Source organism: Rhinopithecus bieti, unplaced genomic scaffold (genome assembly GCF_001698545.2).
Source record: "Rhinopithecus bieti isolate Rb0 unplaced genomic scaffold, ASM169854v2 scaffold_56246, whole genome shotgun sequence".
Taxonomy (NCBI): domain Eukaryota; kingdom Metazoa; phylum Chordata; class Mammalia; order Primates; family Cercopithecidae; genus Rhinopithecus; species Rhinopithecus bieti.
The window spans coordinates 125,406-146,896 of NW_016821943.1; the positions used below are offsets into that span (position 1 = coordinate 125,406).

General features: G+C 54.9%; 1 protein-coding gene across 1 annotated transcript in view; it reads left to right on the forward strand.

Moving 5' to 3' along the window:
- Positions 1-20,471, forward strand: part of GPR35 (G protein-coupled receptor 35) — a 29,296-nt gene extending 8,825 nt beyond the window's left edge. Inside the window, 11 exon segments of the mRNA XM_017860696.1 lie at positions 19,165-19,360; positions 19,362-19,396; positions 19,398-19,423; positions 19,426-19,574; positions 19,576-19,619; positions 19,621-19,666; positions 19,669-19,699; positions 19,702-19,850; positions 19,852-19,906; positions 19,909-20,029; positions 20,031-20,471. Coding sequence (XP_017716185.1) covers positions 19,169-19,360; positions 19,362-19,396; positions 19,398-19,423; positions 19,426-19,574; positions 19,576-19,619; positions 19,621-19,666; positions 19,669-19,699; positions 19,702-19,850; positions 19,852-19,906; positions 19,909-20,029; positions 20,031-20,100 — 918 coding nt within the window. The 5' untranslated portion in view covers positions 19,165-19,168 and the 3' untranslated portion in view covers positions 20,101-20,471.
- Positions 20,472-21,491: the final 1,020 nt, after the last annotated feature.

The following is a 21,491-nucleotide window of genomic DNA, read 5'->3' on the forward strand; positions in this document are numbered from 1 at the left end:
TTTTTTGAGATGGAGTCTTGCTCTGTTGTCCAGGCTGGAGTGCAGTGGCATGATCTTGGCTCACTGCAGGCTCCACCTCCCAGACTCACACCATTCTCCTGCCTCAGCCTTCTAAGTAGCTGAGACTACAGGCGCCCGCCGCCATGCTCGGCTAATTTTTTTATTTTTATTTTTTATTTTTAGTAGAGACAGGGTTTCACTGTGTTAGCCAGGATGGTCTCGATCTCCTGACCTCATGATCCGCCCGTCTTGGCCACCCAAAATGCTGGGGTTACAGGCATGAGCCACCTCGCTCAGCCTTTTTTTTTTTTTTTTTTTTGAGATGGAGTCTTACTGTGTCACCCAGGCTAGTATGCAGTGGCATGATCTCTGCTCACTGCAACCTCCACTTCCCAGGTTCAAGTGATTCTCATGCCTCAGCCTCCTGAGTAGCTGGGATTACAGGTATGTGCCACCATGCCCAGCTGTTTTTTGTTTGTTTGTTTGTTTGTTTTTGTATTTTCAGTAGAGACGAGGATTTCCCTGTGTTGGTTAGGCTGGTCTCAAACTCCTGACCTCAAATGATCCACCAACCTCAGCCTCACAAAGTTCTGGGATTACAGGCATGAGACACCGTGCCTGGCCAATAATCTTTGTCTTTTAACTGAATTGTTTATCTCAGTCACATTTAATGTAATGGTTGATGTGGTTGGGTTTGAACCTACCATCTGCTATGTGTTTCCTATTCATCTCCTCTGTTCTTTGTACCCATTTTCCCTCCTCTTTTTCTGCCTTCTTTTAGATTAGTTAACTATTTTGTATTTCACTTATCTCTTCTATTGACTATTATACTTCCTTGTTTTATCATTTCATTAGTTGCAATAGGGTTTATGATATGCATATTTAACTTATTCATGATTGATTGGATATAGGAGGGATGAGGGAGAGAAAGATTCCAAAATGACACTGATGTATCTGGCATGGGTAACAAGAGGAACCGCTCTCTGAGATGGAGAACTTTGAAGGAAGATTAGTTTGGGGAGTGATGAAAGGGCTGGATGATGTGGTTAGTTTTGGACTAGTTGCATTTAAAGTGCTTCTGAGGCATCCAAGAGGAGATACCTGGTAGGCATTGCCTTACAAGGTCCTGAGCTCAGGACAGTGGCCGGGGCTAGAGCTGGCTTTAGGGGTAAAGGGCGGAGGGTGATTATTGAATGAATGGGAACATGGTAGTCTGTGGTTGCAGAATGTGCGATGGGACAAGAAGAGCCCAGGACCAAACCCTGAGGAGCCCCAACATTTTAAGGACCCAAATGCAGGACAGTAGAGATGAAAGGAGGGGCCAGAGAAGGAGTAAAACAAGGAAGTGTGTGTCATGGAGGCCACACGAGGAAGTGGCTTTGTGGTTACTTCTGGGGTGTTGACACAAGGGTGATTCAGGGCAGGGTGCAAGGGGGCCTCAAAGATCATCTTAAGTTCTGTTCCTTCACCTTCATGGTGGGTGGATTAGTGTTCATTTAGATTTACTCAACTTCTTATTAAAACAATTTTTAAAAAGGACTAGGGACTGGGAGGCCGAGGCGGGTGGATCTTGAGGTCAGGAGATCGAAACCATCCTGGGTAACACTGTGAAACCCTGTCTCTACTAAAAGTACAAAAAATTAGCCGGGTTTGGTGGCAGGCACCTGTAGTCCCAGCTACTCGGGAGGCCGAGGCAGGAGACTGGTGTGAACCCGGGAGGCGGAGCTTGAAGTGAGCGGAGATTGCGCCACTGCACTGCAACCTGGGCGACAGAGCGAAACTCGTCTCAAAAAAAAAAAAAAGGACTAGGGACTCATTGACTTGGCCAAAAGCTGCTGGTGGATGCGTGGAGGTGCTGCCTATCAGCTGTGCTCTGGGCTCTAGGAACATGGGAGTCCAAAGGGCTCTCACCTCCTCAGTGAGAGGTTCTGGTGGGCTGACCATGGTGGGATCCAAATTTTAGCAGGTGGACCCTGAGGGGTTGTGAGGAAATGGACTCTGAGTGGGAACTTCTCTTTCAGAGGAATTTGCAAGACTGGCCTAAGCCAGCACACGGTTCTTCAACAGGGCTTGGCAGCCAGCGGGGCCTCAGGAGGAGGCAAGCAGCTGATCAAATCCAATCTTCTCCAGAGGAAGAAGGGGAAGGGCAGGTCTAGGGAGGTCAGAGTGTGGGTGAGACCCGTGGCCATGGGTGGGCTCCACATCCCAGCATGCAAGGCCTCCTGGTGATGGTTCTCCAGAGTCCTGCTGTGGGAGCTGTGCTCACAGAGACACTATCCCCGACCTCCCAGGGGCACGGACATAACCCAGCCTCAGCTGCAGACAGCAGAGGCTCTGCACAACCGCAGAAGCTGAGCAAACAGTCTCATCCGTGGCAATTCCTGGAACTCCAACCTCAACTGTAACATGAGCTGTGCAGACCTTCAGTAACCCCAGATGAGGAGTGGGGCAGAGCCTGATAGCTCAGGGCCCAGCTGGGATGCTCAGTAAACAAGAACTCCAGAAGATACGCCAAATGGGAGAAGGTGAAGTGTGGGGACAGAAGGCACTGTAGGCCACCCAGAAGGAGGAGGAGTGGAGACAAGACACTGACCAGGCGTTCAAGATGAGGGATGAGCGGAGAGGACATCGGGACACGGGAACACCCACCTGGCACTGTGAGGGTGAAGAGGGGAGTGTCGGAGGGTGTGCATTTGAGTGCAGGTGTGTAGCAGAGGCCCTGGACAAGGAGTGAAGAATCTCAAGAGGTGGTTAAAGTGACAGAACACCAAGTAAACCATAAAGAGCCATAAAGAACCATAAATAATGTGGACCCCAGCCCTAATGCTTACCATAACCTAAACCTCATGTGGACCCGAACCTTAACCCAAACCCAAACCCTAACTGAACCTCTAACCCTAACCCTAATTCATCCCAACCCTAACCTGAACCCGAACCCAAACCTAACCAAAACCCTAACCCTAACTCAAACCAACCTTAACCCTAACCAAAACCCTAACCCTAACCGTAACACAAACACCAACTACAACCGTAACCCTATCCCGAACCCTAAACCTAATGAATGATGTCTCATGTGGGCCCTAACCCTAATCCTAACCATGCATCATATGGACCTGAACCCTAAACCTAACTCCAACCCTAACCCTAAGCCTAACCCTAACTCTAACCCTAACCGAAACCCTAACTCCAACTCCAACCCTAACCCTACTGTAAGCCTCATGTTGACCATAACCTGGCTCAAACCCTAACCTGAACTCTAAGCCTAACCCTAAGCCTTGTGTTGACCACAGCCTGGCTCTAACCCTAACCCTGACTCTAGTCTTCACCCTAATTCTACCTCTAGCCCTAATCCTAACCCTAACTCAAATCCTAACCCTAATCCAAATGTACCCTCTGATCCAAACAACTCTTTAGCCAATGCCAGATCTCACCTTAAGCCTCACCCTCACCATCACCATTCCAGTTCTCCTCCCATCAGACTTCCAGGGACTTGAGCCAACCCCTGGCCCCCAGGCCTTGGTTTCCCTGCCTGTGCAGCATGGGTTTGGGGCTGAGGGTACAAAGACTGGCACGCACATGAGCCGATGGAACAAGCCTGCCCCTCGTCCCGAGGAGGCCTCTGCTCTCCCAGTTCTCCCCTTGCCCATGTGGAAGGGGCCTCATAACCCAGCGTGGGCACTTCCTGGCCAGTGTCCATCTCTGTGTGAGTTCCTGTAGGGAGGGACCAGGTAGGCGTGGTTGACATGGCACCGCTATGCTCCTGGCTTGGGCTTATGTGGGCTGACAGTCCTATCCCTCCACTCAGAGGCCCTCCCCCAAAATGATGTAGCTTATCCAGAATGGTGTGTATATGTGTGTGTACGTGCACATGTGCATATGTGTATGTTGTATGTGTATATGTGTGCTGCATATACTATGTATATGTGTGTTATGTGTTGTCTATGTATGTTATATGTAGTTATCTGTCAGGTGCTATGTTATAGACATATATGTATGTGGTAGTATGGTATATATGTGTGGCTCTATATGCATATTTGTGTGCTTGTGTGTATGTATATGTAGATGATCTATATATGTGTATGTGTATAGATGTGTATGTGGTATTGTGTATACATGTGTGGCTATATGTATGTGGCGTGCTTGGTGTATGTATATTGTGTGTATTATGTATGTGATATCTGTGTGTATATGCATGTGTGCATGTGTGGTATGCGGTGCTTGTGTGATGCTGGCCTGTTTGTGTGTTGCATGTTGTATGTATATGTGCATGTGTGTATGTTTACATGTGTCTGTGTGTATATGTATATGCATGTGCTGGGGTGTGTGTGTACACATACACGTGGACAGGCGAGGGAGAAGCTGTGTTGCAGCACCACACCAGGCCCTGCGAGCCCAAGTGCAGTCTCCCCAGGGCTCACGAGGCCCCAGCACACTGCCTTCCTGCTCAGGTGGTGCCCAAGACCCCCTTGCCAAGTCCTCTCTAAGGCTCACGTGGGCCCATGAGTCCCTTCTCTGTTTCCTCTGCCCATGATGCTTAGGGATCATTCATGTCAGGGCCAGTGAGGAAACCCCGTCTTCACCTCACTGCCGTGGAGTTAAAGGAAAAGGCCGCAACACGCTCCCACGCGTTCTGCGGACTAGCAGCGGGGTGTTTGACCACCTTTGGTTTTGACCTTTTATTTAGGAAATGTTCAAACAGACTGAAGTAAGCAGAAGTATAATAACCCCTTGTGACCATCATCCCACCTGTGGCAAGAGCCAAGTCACAACTGATGTTGCTTCACCACACTGCATCTATGGGCTCAAAATGTTTTGAGATAAGTGCCTGACATCATATCCTTCTGTCTACAAAAAATGTCACGTGAATAAAAGATAAGGATTTTTTAAAAACACATGACCACAATAACCATTATCATGTCTAGCTAAAAAACGAACCCTTCCTTAATTGCAAGAAACAGGAGTTAATTTTACATTTTCCCTCCTTCTTCTACAGTTTTCAGAGAACAATAAGGTAGACTTTATTCAACGGAGGCTACCACAATGGAGTTTTGCAGCAGGGAAGGGAGATGAGGCTCAATTCCCACCTTATACATTTTTTAAAATAGCTTATTTGGTTGAATTAGATCTGAGGAGTCTGGCTCCAGGCCAAAATCTGGTGTGATCATTTAGGCCCAACCGCAGACGTTGCCAGCCGGCCCTACAGGAGAAGCAGCCCTCCTGCCGCAGACAGCACTTTCCACTCTTAGCTTCCTCCATGGTTCCCCAGGCCAGATCCTTTTGTTTGAGCCTTCTGTTTCGCCTCCTTGGCAGTGAGATCATCTCCCCGTCTGCCTGATGTCATCCGGGGGGCAAAAATGGGACACGGAGGAGTCGGTACCGTTTTCCTTCCATTTGCCTCTTGCCTGCACTATTGCAGTCGTGCATATAGGCCTGAGGGTGACCTGCCGTTGCTCGTGGTCCCAACCTCGACAGCAGTGGCTCCACGGGATGCACACAAGGTCCACGCAGTCGCCTGGCCGACATACCTGTTGGACTCTTAGTTGGCAGCTTCCTCCTCCGTCTCTCCATTCCCCTCCTGGGTCTCTTGCCCTGTGCAGCTTCCTGCAGACTGGACTTTGCAGCCTGCATGGCTGGAGTTCACATGCCTGCCAATCTCCTGTCGGCTGCTAGTCAGCTCCGGATACTTCACCAGATTCAGGTGAGAGTTCTGGTTTTTCGGCAAGCCCACTTCAGCAGCGTGGCATGCGTTTCTACCAGGGGGCTCATGATGTCTGGTGGTCTCTCTTTGTGAGGCCGGCAGCCACCGATGATCATGAATGTGGCAGGAAGCTGCCAAGAGACCCCCAGTGGGTGATTCCTGCCTCCTGGTATCATGCGGTTCCCTCCTGTAAGGGTGGTTGGACTTACTTACAACAAACAATACAGTTAAAAAGAAAAAAAAAAAAGTGATGCATTGTCTTTTCCATGATTAGGTTGAAATAGACCATGGCATCTGTCTTGGATGCATACTCTCTCTCGCTGGCTCTGGGGGAAGCCAGATGCCATGCTGTGTGCTGCCCTGTGAAGAGGCATGGCCAGTAAGGAACTGAGGGCAGGAACTAGGGGAGACTTGGGGTCCCCAGGCCAGCTGCCCAGTGGGAATGAAATTCGACCAACAGCCACCTGGGGAAGCTGGAAGTGAATCTCCTCTTTGCTGAGCCTTCTGATGAGACTGCAGCCCCAGCTGACACCTGGATTGCAGACTCGTGAAAGACCCTGAGTAGAGGACACAGTTTGGCAGAGCCCGAATTCCTGACCCGCGGGAACTGGGAGATAAAACTCTGTGGTTTTAATCTTCTCATTTTAGAGGTAATTTTTTATGTAGCAATAGGTAACTGACAATGCACAACTAAAATAATAGATAATTAGCCCTAATGCTAGTTTCATTCATCCATCAGGGTTTGCAAAGTAGTGATATTCTACTTCTGTCTTCCTTCATTATTTATTAGCAGAAATGTATCTATAAAAAGAAGTGTTCCTTCATTAACTCTTTGGTCAGGTTGAGGTACAGTTTGCTTAGGAAAGGCAAGGTAAATGCTTGATTCTTTCCCTTCTTTCCTCATTTATAAAATAATGAACTGTTTTCCTGGCATCTTTCAAGAATGACTAATGAGTTTTTAAAGTATAATTATGAATTCATGAGTTTAACATTTTTTGATGTTCCCTTTTATTAAAATTATTATCCTTATTGATATTCAGATCTTCCTGTCTTCGTCCAGTGCTAGCCTATTTCATTTAACTCTTAAGCCCCTTTGGCACTGCCCTCATAACCTTTGACAGATACTTTGTTCTCTGGCATATCCAGGATTATCTTAGACATTTCCTAACCCAGATTCGACAGCACACACTTCTCTCCAAGAGCCCCTCTTCCTCTTCAAGAAAAACGGTACTTAGAGACCGCAGTCTGGGTGTTAGGTGTGCTTGTGGTTACTGGATTTGTCATGATTTTTAGGCCTTGTCAGTGGACAGAACTAAGGCTTTTTTTTTTTTTTTGAAAGACACATTATGAGTACAAACTGATACTTTCTATTTAAATTAAGATTTACATAGTTTTTACTTAATCTTACTAATACATGTGCATCTCCTTTCTCCCACGCCAAAAATCTCAAACAATACCCAACATAGTTATTCATTTGTTTTATCCTGTAACACAATATTCTCAAAATGACTTTACCAACACTACCATCAACAGTATAACCACTGAAAATAGTTTAAAATTATTTTTAGATACTTTTAAAGTCCTTGGGTTATGTCAATATACAGACAAAACAGTGTTTTAAAATTATTTGGAAAATGATTATTTAAAATAATGAAAAATTCTTTTGCCATTCTTTTTTGTTGTCAGGCTATATGGATATACATCCAAATGACTGGATTTTAAAATCACTTGGAAGAGTTTGGTAGGGTCATATGGTCAACCCATAATGCAAGTCAGTTAGTTTCATTTTGCTTTCAATTTTCAGAATTCCTTTTACAAATTAATTTAATTAAGTAATTACACAAACATTTGACATGATTCTAAATCCAAATCTAGAAACCAAGATATGGTCACAAAAGTCCACCCCTATCCCATCACCCCATTTCCATCTGTTTCCTACAGGTAATAGTTTAATTTAAAGCAAATTTTGTGGCTTATATTTCCATTTGTAAAACATACAAGCTGATGGCTCTATCTAAAAACACATAAATTGTCTATATGTACATAAGCATGCTTTTTTTCATTTACAAATATATCCTGGAGATGACCATATGATAGTGTGTAGATATATTTCTCCCTCCTCTTTACAACTGCCCAATGTTCTGTGATGTGAACATGCTTCATTCAACCTGGGTCCTCTGGAGAAAGGCTGAGTGGTTCCGGGGCTGTCCCCACTCCACACTGCGACAGTGAATAGCTGCCGAAGTACATGCTTCATCGTCCTTGCATCTCTCTGTGAATACATTCCTAGAAGTGGGGTTATTGGGTCAAAGAGTAAATGCATCTCTAGTTTGGCTAAAGATGTTGCCACATCCACCTGCATGGGGGTTTGTGTCACCTTAGAGATCAGTGATCAATGGGTGATATTCGAGGATGTCTTTTTGTTGTGGTCAGACTCTTGTATTTTGACCTGTCTAATGGAGGAGAAACGGTGTTGCAGCGAACTTTTAATTTGTGTTTCTCTTTTTATGATAGTTTTGAGCTTAATTTATGTTTCTCTTTTTATGATCGTTTTGAGCATCTTTTCGTATCTTTAAGGAGCCATGTACATCTCTGTGAGCGTCTACTCCCATCTCTGTCGGCAGGTGTCTTGCCCGGCCCTGGAGGAAGTGTCTCTGAAGGCCGGTGGTCCCAGGATAGGGCCAAGGGACGGCCGTGAGAACTCTCCACACAGTGCTTCTTCTGGGGTTAAGGACCCTCTGCCTCAGTGGCTCCTGGGCGTGATTAAACTTGCCATTTCCTGGGCCCGTCCTAGACAGGCTGCTGCAAGTCAGCCAGGCCGGGATCCTGCCGCCCTGGGGAGGACGTGGGGAAAATCCCTCCTGGAGGGACTGTCCCTTCCCTGTCCAGCTACTGGGTGTTTATGGTTCATTGTAGGGCAGGGATGACAGCACACGACACACACTCCACTCTCAAGAGTTACTACTCCCTCCCCGCCAGACTCCCCAACCGGAGGTCTCCCCAGAGTGGAGGACCTTCCAGCAGCTGGCAGGCAGCCTCAGGCAAGCAGCGGGGAGCCTCTGCAGGTTCCGGAGCCAGGAAGTGGCACTTAGGAGCAGGGCTCTTAGGAGGGGGACTCTTGGACAGGAGGGTGAGTGAGTTGGGAGGGCCCCAAGCAGGGGCCGGATGGCTCTCTCTGCTGAGAAGGGTGGGCCCTAGGGATGGGGACAGGCAGCTGGCAGTTGAAGGGCCAAGGAGCAGGCGGCCTCCCAGTCACAGTGCCTTGTGCAGAGGAAGGGGAAGGAGTCCGAGAGGGTGGCGCTGCTGTCCAGAGCCAAGAAAGGGGGACGCTGCTGGAAATAGCAGAAACCTGGCTGGGGCAGCACCCAAGGCCCATCCCGAGGCCAAGTGGGGACCCCAGCAGGGCATCTGGCAGCAGTGGGTACCCAGGAGCAGGCAGTGGGAGCCATCAGGGTGAGTGAGCTGGCGGGGTGGCCCAGGGGCTGTGGTCACCTGCCCTCAGCCTGAGGAGCCTCTTCTGGCCTTTGGTGGCCAGGGCTGGGATCTCCCTGGGCAGTGCCCCCTGCTGGTGGCCAGATGCCTTGATGCCCCCCAGGCTGGGTGAAGGTGGGGCAGGAGTTACAAGGCGGGGAGGCGGCCCTGAGTGCCCAGGGCAGAGCCAGACCTTCTGCTGCAGGTGGGCAGAGCTGGAGGCTCCACTGTGAAGGTGCCTGGTGAAGGGAGGAGTGGGCACGGGGGAGGCAGGGAAGGGCCCTGGGTGCAATTTGCAGCCCCTCAGACCCTCTTAGGACCCCTCCCACCCCCATCGTGGTCCCCTCAGGACCCCTTAGGATCCCTTCCAGACCACTGGGGTGCCATGTCCCCTGCCCATCCTGTGGTGGTGCCCAGCTCCTGCCAAGGGCCCCGTGCTTGGGCTGTGGGCACCCCCTGAGCACCCAGCTTGGCTGGAGCCTGCGTGGGGTCCAGAGAGGCCCAGCAGAGGCACCTCTGGAGGGGGAAGCCATGCTTGGGAGGGTCCCAGAGGGGCTTCAGCAGCCACAGGACCCCCAGGGCAGGGAGCAGGCCAGGGCAGCACCTTCCTCTGGTGGCTGCACTGGGGGACCCATCCTTCTCAGTCCCTCTGAAGGGAGCGTGAGCATGGTGTGGGAAGCCCCTTAAGGTGTCAGAAGCCCCCTGCCCACCCTACTCCTCCCTGGCCAGCATCCCTGCTACTCCTCAGCCGTCGAATGCAGCCTGAGCACCTGGGAAAGCAGTGCAGGTCTCAGGGGCCGCAAAGCGACTTTTGTGTAGGAGCCACTGGAAAGAGCCCGACATGGGGTAGGAGGCCTTCAAGTAAGAGAGGTGGCCCCGGCCAGGCGTGGTGGCTCACACCTGTAATCCCGCCACTTTGGGAGGCCAAGGTGGGCAGATCACGAGATGAGGAGATCGAGACCATTCTGGCCAACATGGTGAAACCCTGTCTCTACTAAAAATATAAATTAGCTGGGCGTGGTGGCGGGTGCCTGTAATCCCAGCTACTCGGGAGGCTGAGGCAGGGGAATCGCTTGAACCCGGGAGGCAGAGTTTGCAGTGAGCTGAGATTGCATCACTTCGCTCCAGCCTGGGCGACAGAGCGAGACTCTGTCTCAAAAAAAAAAAAAAAAAAAAAAGAGACAGAGAGAGAGGTGGCCCCTGCCAGGGCAGAGGCCTGCAGGATGTCCCAAAGAGTGGAGGGAGGTGGGAGCCAAAGAGCTGTGGGGCAGGAGGGATCTCCTGCAGCCTGGCAGCTCTGCTGGCCTGGTTTGCACTCTTCCTCTCGGTGCCCTGGCGGCTCCTTCCAGGTGGCAAATGCTGGCTGCTGCCCACCCAGTCAGCACAGGGAGGAGGCCTCGGCTTTCCCTGCCACCCCAACCCAAACTATTCCTTGTGGCCCATTCCCCGCTGGCTGCCCTGGCTTTGGGGGCGAGTGGTGCCGGGGGCTAATTCTTGTGGGAAGATGAGTCTGGGGTCACGTAGGACATACCCGCTGGGCGTAGGCAGGGCAGGTTGGGATGGGGCCATCACAGGAGACTGGGCACAGGGCGGGTCTTGGGTGGAGGGGACCTCAGGCCACAGGTGCCGGTCTTGTGCAGCCAGCCCCGGGACCCCTGCAGGCCACCTCCTCTGCCCCACAGCTGACGGGCTTTGCCCTCCCTGCCCTTCCATGGCCACACACTCAGTTCTCTATACACGTTTATTATGGAAAACATCGAATACACACAGAAGCAGGGCATCTAGGACAGAGACCCTGTGTCCTGGTCCCCAGGCCCTCACGGTGACACCCCCAGGCTTTAGGCAAGATCAGTGGGGGAGGGGAGTTTCCCAGCAGGACATCCACTTCTAGACCTGGTTCTGTGAAGAGGGGAACAGAAAGTGCTGAGGGTGACAGAGAAACCTCAAGAAGCAGGAGGTGGACTCACATCCTCTCTCGGGGTCCACAGCTGAGCCCCCACACAGAGGACCCCGCTGGTCTGCCCCAGCTGCCAGATGGATAAGTGAGGCACTGGCCTCGGGGGCACAGTGCACAGTGCTGGAAGGGGACACCAGAAAAACGGTCATAAAGATGAAGCAGGAATGTGCTGTTTTATTTCTTATTTATTTATTTTTGAGATGGAGTCTCCCTCTGTCACCCAGGCTGAAGTGCAGTGGCGTGATCTCGGCTCACCACAACCTCCGCCTCCTGGGTTCAAGTGATTCTCTCTTCTCAGCTTCCCAAGTAGCTGGGGCTATAGGCACGCGCCACCACGTCCAGCTAATTTTTGTATTTTTAGTAGAGACGAGGTTTCACCATGTTGGCCAGGCTGGTCTTGAGCTCCTGACCTCGTGATCCGCCTGCCTCGGCCTCCCAAAGTGCTGGGAATACAGGCGTGAGCCACGGTGCCCGGCCCAAAGTGTTGTTTTAATAAACAAAAACTACGCAAAGGACCCATGAGGATGCAAGGGACGCATTTAGGAGACAGCTTCACTGGAAAAGGGTCTCGATTCAGACATCAAGGCAGGGTCCTTGGGTCTCAGGAAGGAAGGAAGTCGAGGCGAGTCAGAATGTGGTGAGAAGAGAGGGTTTATTGAAGGTTGCTCCATTACAGAGCAGGGCGTCCTCAGAAAGCAAGAGGGGCAACAACCCAGCTTTAAGTTTTTCTCACACAGGGGTCTCGTCTGTGTAAAGACTAAGCTAAACTGTGCCTAACGTGTATTATTTTATTGATTTAAAGAAAACCATCCATCGTGGGGTCTTCCTTGTTACCCAGGCTGGAGTGCAGTACCACAATCTCAGTTCATTGCGGCCTCTGCCACCCAGGCTCAGGTGCTCCTCCCGCCTTAGCCTCCCGAGCAGCTGGGAATACAGGCATGCACCCCCATGCCTGGTTAGTATTTTTTACTTTCTTAAAGACGGGGTCTTGCTATGTTGCTCAGGCTGGTCTCAAACTTCTGGGCTTAAGCCATCCTCCCACCTTGGCCTCCCAAAGTGCTGGGATTACAGGCCTGAGCCACCGTGTCCGGCCAAGGATAGTTATCTGGAAAGCATATGTTGTTCTGTATACCACAGCACTTGGACACTTTGCTGTCATAGAAGTGTGTCTGTGCAGGCGTCACTGGCTGCTTATTTAGCTGTAAATAGCATATGACCATGGGCTGTGGCTGGCAAGTATGTGCCTCATTGGTCTCAAGGTGGAGCTGAACGTAAACAAATTTTCTCTGGCTCTCCCAGGCTCCTGCTTCCCTGACATCCCCTCACACACTTCCCTTCAAAGCAGGGCTGTCCAATCTTTTGGCTTCCCTGGGCCACATTGGAAGAAGAAGAATTGCCTTGGGCCAAACGTAAAATACACTAACACTCACGGTAGCCGATGAGCAAAAAAAGGGCTGTGCGTAAATCTCATAATGTTTTAAGACAGTTTACAAATTTGTGTTGGGCCACATTCAAAGCCCGCAGCCCGAGGGTTGGACAAGCTTGCTGCAGAGGCTCCTTTAGATAGGGCTGCAGGGGTGGCGTCTGGCAGCTGTAGCTGGGGGAGGAGGAGGAAGGGCAGGAAAGAATCCTGTTCAGAGCTCCTCCTGTCACACATACAGCCCAGCAGGGTGAAGTGGGAGGGGCTGGTACTGCTGCAGGGGGCTAACCTTGGGGGTGAGGGAGCTGCCCAGAAGCAGAGGTGGGGGACAAGAGGCCCCTGGGCGGTGCCCCTGTGCCCACAGCAGGACCCTGGCTCTCCTCCACAGAGGCCCAGGTGGTCTGAGAGGCCCAGGTGGTCTGAGAGAGCCGGGAGAGAACAGGCCTGGTCTGGAATGGAAACCTGCCTTTGTTGCTTTCGAACCTGGGGACTCCAGGGGGCCTTGAAGAAGGGCCTGGGCGGCAGCAGAGGACCCCAGGCAACTGTGCTTGAGCTGGGCGCTGACGATGACTGATCACCTGCTGTGTCCCAGGCACTCGCCGGCCCCACGGCAGGAGTCGCTGTGGGTGAGGGGTTGTCGAGCTTCACAGAGGCCGGGCTCTGTGCCAGGGCCCTGACAGGGCAGGAAGCAAATGGAGTCCCACAAGCATGAACCCAGTGCGCAGAAAGGGTTACTTAAAAAATAAGTTCTGTGATAAAATCAAACAGAGTGAAATGCTAGAAACAGGTGGTGAGGTGCAGCTTTGGGGAGAGAGGGGCCCTGGGGGTGAGCGGGGAGCCAAGAGAGAAACAGCGCACTGGAGGGGCCCCAGGCAAAGCCTGCCTGAGTGGGAGGGAGCAGAGCACGAGGGCCCAGGCTTCAGGCTGGGTGGGACTGCCCTGAAGTGCCCTCATGCCCTACGGAGATAGCCAAGGGGCAGATGGAGAGAGGTGGGGGTGGGCTAGGGACAGCATTTCCTGTACACAGGTGGAACCTGGCGGCGAGGGGCCCTTCCCAGAGACAGTTGGAGTCTCTAAATGTCCAGTTTCTTCCCCAAGTCCACACAGCCCACAAGAATCCGCTGGGTCCACGTGGCCCTGCCCAGAGGGGCTTCCCTTCCAGTGTGTGAGGAGCACAGATGCCAGGCCACGTCAGGGAGGCCGGGCCTGGTGGGATCAGGGTGCCCCAGGCCACTGCTGGGGAGGACGTGGAGTTCGTGGCTGGCCCGGTGGTGGGAGGGTGAGGGAGCTCTGCAGGGTCCTGGCTCTGGTGGGCTGGGCAGGTCTGCTTGGGGCACCATCCAGCCGTTTAGCCTCTGATCTGCCAGAAGTGGAAGGAGCACCCCAGGAGACGCCCCGCCCTGCACCTCCAGTCCCTGCTTGATGGCGGCCGGGCTTGGACTGAGCAGGTGCCGTGCCTTCTGCTGACCCCAGAGGCCAGATCCTGTGGCCAGAGTGAGGCATGGGAGTTGAGATCGGGCAGATGAAAACCCAAATCTGAGCCTCCTGCAGGGGAAGGAGGCCCCTCTCCACTGAACATCATGGCCCACAGGGACTGGGCAGGGAACCCGAGGGCCCACACTGGGGACGGGGTCTGGAGGGACAGCTGGGGAAGCGGGAGGAAGGGCAGGAAGGACAGTAGGAGGAAGCAGGAAGGAAGGGAAAGGAGCCGGGCCTGGGGTGACAGCAGAGAAGGACCAGGGCCCAGGCAAGGCTTCCTCAGGTGCCTCTGGGTAGAGAGTCCTGGTCTGGCTCAGAAGGCCCAGGCACTGGTCTCAGACCTGCCACCACCTGTGTGATGCTGGGCGGAGCGTTCCCCTTCCTTGGGCCTCAGTTTCCACCGCTGTAAAGTGGGGAGGGGTGGAACTGAAGCTCTCCCCAGCCTATCGCAGTCATTAAGGAGAGAGAGGCTGTGGTCAAGGGCTGTGGGGCATTGAGGAGACAAGGCCGGTGCTCTCAGAGTGGATGGGGCCCAGGAAGGGGGTGGTGTGCACCATGGGGGAGCAGCCTGGGCCTATGGGCTCCCCAACCATGAGCTCAGAAGAGGGATGTGTGCCGAGGAGGTGGGGCCAGAGAGAATATTCTAGACCAGACAGGGTGGTCTGGATAGGCTTCTGAGGGGGTGGGTTTGGAGGAGGGGCAGGTGGCCAAGTAGAGGGAAAGCAGGGGAGGAGCCAGCCTGCCTGTGTGTGCCACAGTGTGTGCCTCTCACCCGTGTGCATTGGTGTGTGCATGTGTGTGTGCGTGTGTGCCAGTGTGTGTGTGTGTGTGTGTGTGTATTGGAAGATGCCCACGGAGCGTGTCTGCATGAACTAGGATGAGCGTGCATGCTGCACCCTGTCAGGGGACTGGGCCTGAGGCGCTGGGGAGGGCAGGCTGACCGCACACCCTGGGAAGGCCAGGCACTGAGAAGCTTTCCGAGATGACAGGGCAGAAGTGGGCTGGGGAGGAGGAAGGCTCCGTGGGCGGGACTGGAGTGCCTCTGGTTTTGCTGTCTGTCACGCTGTTTCCAGAACAAATGTGTGCCCTCAGCAAGGATGCTGGTTCTTCAGAGGTGTCAGCACAGGCAGCCGGCACCCCACTTCCCTCCCAGAAATCCCCCACGCCTTCTAGCTGGTGCAGGAGCAGGGGGGATCTCCCGTTACCCCTGCCCTGCTGCCGTCAGTTGGCCACCCGCCCCGCCACCTTAAGGAGGGGCAGAGTCAGGGACCAGCCCCGAGGGGGTGGCTCACCCCAGCTTCACTTCCCCCAGCCCTCCTCAGGCAGCCACTGTGCAGGCTTTGGCAGCGGGGGTCACACACTCCACCCAGGAGGCCAAAGCTGCCTGCAGGTCAGTGCCGCCCACTGCCCTAGGGGCCTCCCAGTGGGGCAGGGGCGTGATGGGGGGTCTCAGGGCGGGGTGAGGATGTGATGGGGAGTCTCAGGTGGGGTGAGGCTGTGATGGGGTCTCAGGTGGGGTGAGGCTGTGATGGGGTCTCAGGTGGGGTGAGGCTGTGATGGGGTCTCAGGTGGGGTGAGGCTGTGATGCGGTCTCAGGTGGGCTCGGGCTGTTGGGGGTCTCAGGTGTGGCTGAGGCTGATGAAAGCTCAGAGCCTGTGTGTGGGTAGCAGCTTGTTGGAGTGTGGGATGTGACATCTAAAAACAAGAATAAATACCCCCGTGCTGTGGCCCTCAGGTAAACAGCTGCTTTTGTGAACTTGTGTCACTCACAGCCCCATCCTGGGTCTGGGGTGTGCTGTGTGGGGTCCAGACACAGTGGGGTGTGCTGTGTGGGATCCAGGCCGAGTGGGGTGTGCTGTGTGGGGCGCAGGCCCAGTGGGGTGTGCTGTGTGGGGCCCAGGCCCAGAGGGTCACAGGTACGGGGCACTCTTTGGTGCCTGGGCCACAGGGATCTGCACCCCCACTCCGTGCCGCCACGTCTTCAGCAGTGGTTGGGGCCTGTGCTCCCAATCCCAGGCCAGCCAGGTACTCGGGGGTCTGGGTGGGTTCCTGGTCCAGACAGTGGGAAGGGCTGGTGAGGGACTCCAGTGTGGCTGGGATGCCTGTCTACGGCCAGGTTTCTCTCCTGGATTGCTCAGTGCAGAATCAAAGGGCACTTTTCTGCTTTTGTGTGCAGAAGCCGAGGCTGACCTTGTCATCAGAAGGGGAAGTGGGGCCTCCTACATGTGCTGCTGGCTCCTATCTTCACAGCCTCCTGGGCAGAAAGTGGAAAGGCCCTATCCCCATGGTCCCCGGCAGCGGGAGCTCCCTGAGACTGATGGTGTTGGTGTCTGTTGAGGAAGACCAGGCCTGAGGATCTGAGGCAGGAGGCCAGCTACGGTCCGCAGCCTGGACGGATTCCTGTGCGGGGCTGGGGCAGTAAGTCGGCATCTGTGCTGGCCATGTTAGCTCCCGGGACCCCATGCTGTCGGGGCTAAAACCTGGGTCTGGATTTCCTGAACTTTTTTGGGAGGCACCCCAGGGGCAAGACAAGGACCCATGAACAGGGCACTTCTTCAAAGCCTACATACACCTTGAAACTCTTGCAACATTTGCATTTTTCTCCCTAATAGTCCAGTGTTTGTTTTATTATGAACAGGAAAATTTAAATATTGTAATTAGACTTTTTTTCTTCTTCTTACACACAAGGTTTCACTTTGTCTCCTAAGGCTGGTATGCAGTGGTGCCAGCATAGCTCACTGCAGCTTCGAACTCCTGGGCTCAAGCGATCTTCCTGCCTTAGCCTCCCGAGTAGCGGGAACTACAGGCATGCATCACCAGTCCAGCTAATTATTATTATTATTATTTTTTTTTTTTTGGTAGAGATGGGGTGTCCCTATGATACCCAGGTTGTTCTTAAACTTCTGGCCTCAAGTAATCCTCCTGTCTCAGTCTCCCAAAGTGTTAGGATTACAGGCGTGAGCCACTGTGCCTGGCCTGCAGTTAAACATTCCCCCACAGCCACACTGAGGCTAGTAGGCAAGTTACAGCCCTGGGTATGTGTGACTTGACAGCCCCTTGGCAGCCGTGGGGAGGGATCTGGGAAGCTGGGGCAACGGGAAGGGGCCCAGGCCCACGAGCTCTGGTGTCCTCACCTCCCGCCAGGCAGGGTTCCAGGCAGCGAAGGAATCGCCCTCTAGCCATGCAGGCCCCTCCCCTCGCCAGGTCTGCACCCCACCCAAGGCTGGCCCTGAACTTCTGGTGGATTTGAGAGCTCAGGTGGGGAGAGTAGGAGGTCAGTCGCACGAAGCCCTCCCCAACGCGCAGCGCCTGCCCAGCTCAGGTACCTCTGAGGTGTAGATTCTGAGCAGGTTCTGGGATCTCCTGGTCCCCAGCGGGGGCTGCGGCAGGAGCACAGGACCGACAGGAAGGGAAGATCCCAGCGGTTGGTTCCAGTGGGTTCTGGGGATATCCTTGGAGCCTGGCCTTGCTCAAGGTTCCTACAAAGACCCCTGGAACCGGGGCAAGGTGTTGCTCATGAATCAGAGAGAAAGCAAGCAGGACCCTCAAGAAGGGAGGAGAGACCCTCGGGCGGGCGCGCGGCACTTTGCACTCGGGGCAAGGGCAAGCAGGACCCCCAAGAAGGGAGGAGAGACCCTCGGGCGGGCGCGCGGCACTTTGCACTCGGGGGAGGGGCTCCTGAAACTTGGAAGTCAGCAAATGCCCGCCTACTTCACTGGAGATGGGAACTAAGGAGACGGAACGAAGTCAGACGGCAGAATGTTTCTGTTTTTGGCTGAAACCTGTGCCCTGTGTCCCTCATGGACTGGGGACCTGGAGTTCCCGGGGGCCACCATGGGGGAAAGGCATCCCCAGCAGCTGCAGTCACGGGGTTTGGGCGCTCTCCCCTCTCCTGATTTGGGGGAACTTGGGTGCTCCTCTAGGCAGAGGGAGGAGCAAGGCCGTTCGCTGTGGACTGAGTCCTTCCCACCTTCCATACCAGCCCAGCAGGAAGCCACTGAGGGATGCCCCACAGGACAGCCTGGTGGTAGGGGAGAGTCTTCTCCCACCCCCACCCCTCCAGGCTCTTCCTGGACCCACTGAGGAGCCCAGGCAGTGGGACGTGTGGCTGTGAGTCCCGGACTCTGGGCGCTCGCCAGCAGCTCCATCTCACACCTGCCTGCGTGCAACACCAGCACCCCTTATGATGAGGGAACAAGTTTGCCCAGCTGCAGGGGTGGCTGAGCCAGGATGACTCCAGCCCATGTCCAGGACACCAGACTCTGCCCAAGTCCATCCGGGGCTGATCTCAGCCTTCCTGGGCTCTGTTGTGGAGGGTGCTGGGGACAGTGAGAGGCTGGCATGGACAGCGGAGGGGTGGCTTTGTGAGTGGTCCTGATAGTGATTGAGAGGAGGATACTCAGTTCCACCCCTGGGTGGCCCCTGAGCAGCACAGCCAGGGCCTGGAGGGGCAGGGCTGCCCTCATGGGCTCTGACCCCTGAGAGCTCAAAGGGTGGACCCCATATCCCAAATGTGGGACTGAAATGGGGACTCAGGCTGATCCAGGCAGGACCTCCAGAGCTCAGGACTGGGTGGTGAGCTCACAGGGAGGGAGGGGCAAGCCAGAGTCCCAGCTGTCCTGGACTCTGCTGTGGGAAAGGGCTGATGCAGGTGTGGAGTCAAATGTGGGCACCTCCTGCAGCCAGGTCCCGGGAGGGGTGGAGGGGCCACCCTGGGCTTTGTCCGGGAGCCTGGTCTTCCCATCCTTAGACTGACAGGTGCTGCTGCCTCTGAACCCTCCCTGCTGAGAGCTGTGTGCTGGGTGAGGCTGGCGGCCCTTTGGGTTCCCTGTCCAGGATTTGCACTCTGGAGGGTAGGGCTTGCTGGGTTGGGGACTGGAGGGGGACGTGGAGCTCCTTCTGCCTCCCTTCCTGCCCCATGACAGCAGGCAGGTCCCAGGAGAGAAGGGCTCAGGAGATAGGAAGAGGATCCATCCAGGGGTTAGACCTCGAGGGTGACTTGGAGTTCTTTACGGCATCCATGCTTTCTTTGAGGAGTTTTGTGTTTGTGGATGTGAGGCCGAGGTGGGCGGAGTGGGGGCAGTGCCTCGCTCCTCCCACTCGCCCTCTGCTGACCTCCAGCTCCCTCTGCAACCCCAGGACCATGAACGGCACCTACAACACCTGTGGTTCCAGTGACATCACCTGGCCCCCGACGGTCAAGCTGGGCTTCTACGCCTACTTGGGCATCCTGCTGGTGCTGGGCCTGCTGCTCAACAGCCTGGCGCTCTGGGTGTTCTGCTGCCGCATGCAGCAGTGGACGGAGACCCGCATCTACATGACCAACCTGGCGGTTTTGGCCCGACCTCCTGCTGCTGTGTGCCTTGCCCTTCGCTGCACTCCCTGCAGGACACCTCAGACCACGCCTGTGCAGGTCTCCCAGTGGCATCTACCTGACCAAAGGTACATGATGCATCAGCCTGGTCACGGCATTGCCGTGGACCGCCTACGTGGACCGTGCGTCACCGTCACTGCGCGCCCGTGGCTGCGGTCCCCGGCAGGCTGCGGCCCGTGTGCTGCGTCCTCTGGGTGCTGGTCGTCGGCTCCCTGGTGGCTGTGGTTCCTGGGGATGCAAAGGTGCGGGCTTCGCTTCAGGAGTGCCCGCGCCACAATTTCAGCTCCATGGCCTTCCCGCTGCGGGATTCTACCTGCCACTGGCCGTGGTGGTCTTCTGCTCCCTGAAGGTGGTGATGCTCTGTCCAGAGCCACCCACTGATGTGGGCTGCCGGCAGAGCGACCTAGCCACAAGGCTGCCGTGAATGGTCTGGGCGAACCTCGTGGTGTTCTGTGGGTTGCCTTCTTGCCCTGCATGTGGGGTTGACGGTGCGCCTCGCTGTGGACTGGAAGCCTGTGCCTCCAGGAGCCATGCCAGCCGTCGTACCTCTTCATAACAGCAAGCTCTCAAGGATGCCAACTGCTGCTGGACGCCATTCTGCTACTACTAACTGGCCAAGGAGTTCCAGGAGCGTCTGGATTGGCTGTGACTCCAGTGCAGCCCATAAAAGCCAGGCCTCTCTGTGTGTGACCCTCGCCTAGGAGGCGTGCGGTGGGCACTGTGGGCCAGGTCTTGGGGGCTCCGGGAGGTGCTGCCTGTCAGGGGAAGGTGGGACCAGCAGTAAGGAGCCCGGGATCAACCCTGAACTCACTGTGCGCTCTCTTGGAGCCTTGGGTGGGCAGGGATGGCCCAGGTACCTGCTCCCTTGGGAAGAGAGAGGGACAGGGACAAGGGCAAGAGGAGGGAGACCAGAGCAAGGCCAATGTCAGAGACCTCTGGGATGGGGCTTCACACTTGCCACCCCCAGAACCAGCTCACCGGGCCAAAGTGAGTTCCTGCTGGCTAGGGTGCAGCCTTGAGGACACCTGCTGCCACCCCTCGGGGCTGGAATAAAACTGCCCACCCAGAGTCAGTCCTGGTGGGGCCCTCTGTGTTGCCCACTCGTGTGGTGGGAGGCAGGGAGGGAGTGCGTGGCTCAGAGGGCCAGCGGACATCTTCCAGGGACCCTTTGGGGCTCTTCACTCTGAGGCCCCCTTGGACCCTTTGACACTTTCCCAACCCCACCATCTGAAGCGTGAGCAGGGGCTGTTGGAAGCTCCTGGCAGGACCGCACTAGAGACCCCCAGCCCAGGTTTCCTTGCTCAAGACAGGGCTGGGAGTGGCTGATCTCCATGTAGGAGCTGCACAGCAGTGCAAGGAGGGGGGACCAAGGTCAAGCAGGTGAGGGTGGGTTGGGGTGGGTGGCAGAGAAGGGGTGGCCAGGATCTGCCAGGGGACCCAGCCCTCTTCTCCTTCCTTCAGGGAAAGGCTGGAAACCATGTCTGGCAGGGGTAGGGCCTGGGTGCCCACCCAGATAAAGGCGGGATGTCCTGCTGGTTTCTGACTTTCCTGTACTTCTGCATGGAGGGCATCTCGAACCCCAAGCTGGATCGACGGGGCACTCCAGAGACCTTCTGCGAGTGTGGGCCAGCACGGCCGGGGCTCAAACCCCATCCTGTCATTCCCATATTGCAAGTCCACCGGCACCGCCCCACCCTGTTCCACGTTCCACAGGACTGGAGAGAGATGGCAGTCATGTTGTGGCAGGGACATGGCACAAGCATGCAGCTGATGGCATCTCACAGGACCCCAGGCTCTGGAGAGCCCATACCTAGGAGAGCCCCATAAGGGCCCCGTGCCTAAAAGGGTGCATCCCAGGTGGGCCCATGCTCAGGAGGGTCCATGTCTAGGAGGGTTCTGTGCCCAGGAAGGTCCATGCCCAGTAGGGTCCGTGAGCAGGAGGGTCCCACTGCCAGGAGGGTCCTGTGCCCAGGAGGGTTCTATGCTCAAAAGGGTCCCATGTCCAGGAGGGTTCATATCCAAGGGTGTCCATACCTAGTGGGGGGTCTATGTCCAGGAGGGTCCCATGCCCGGGAGGGTCCATGCTCAGGAG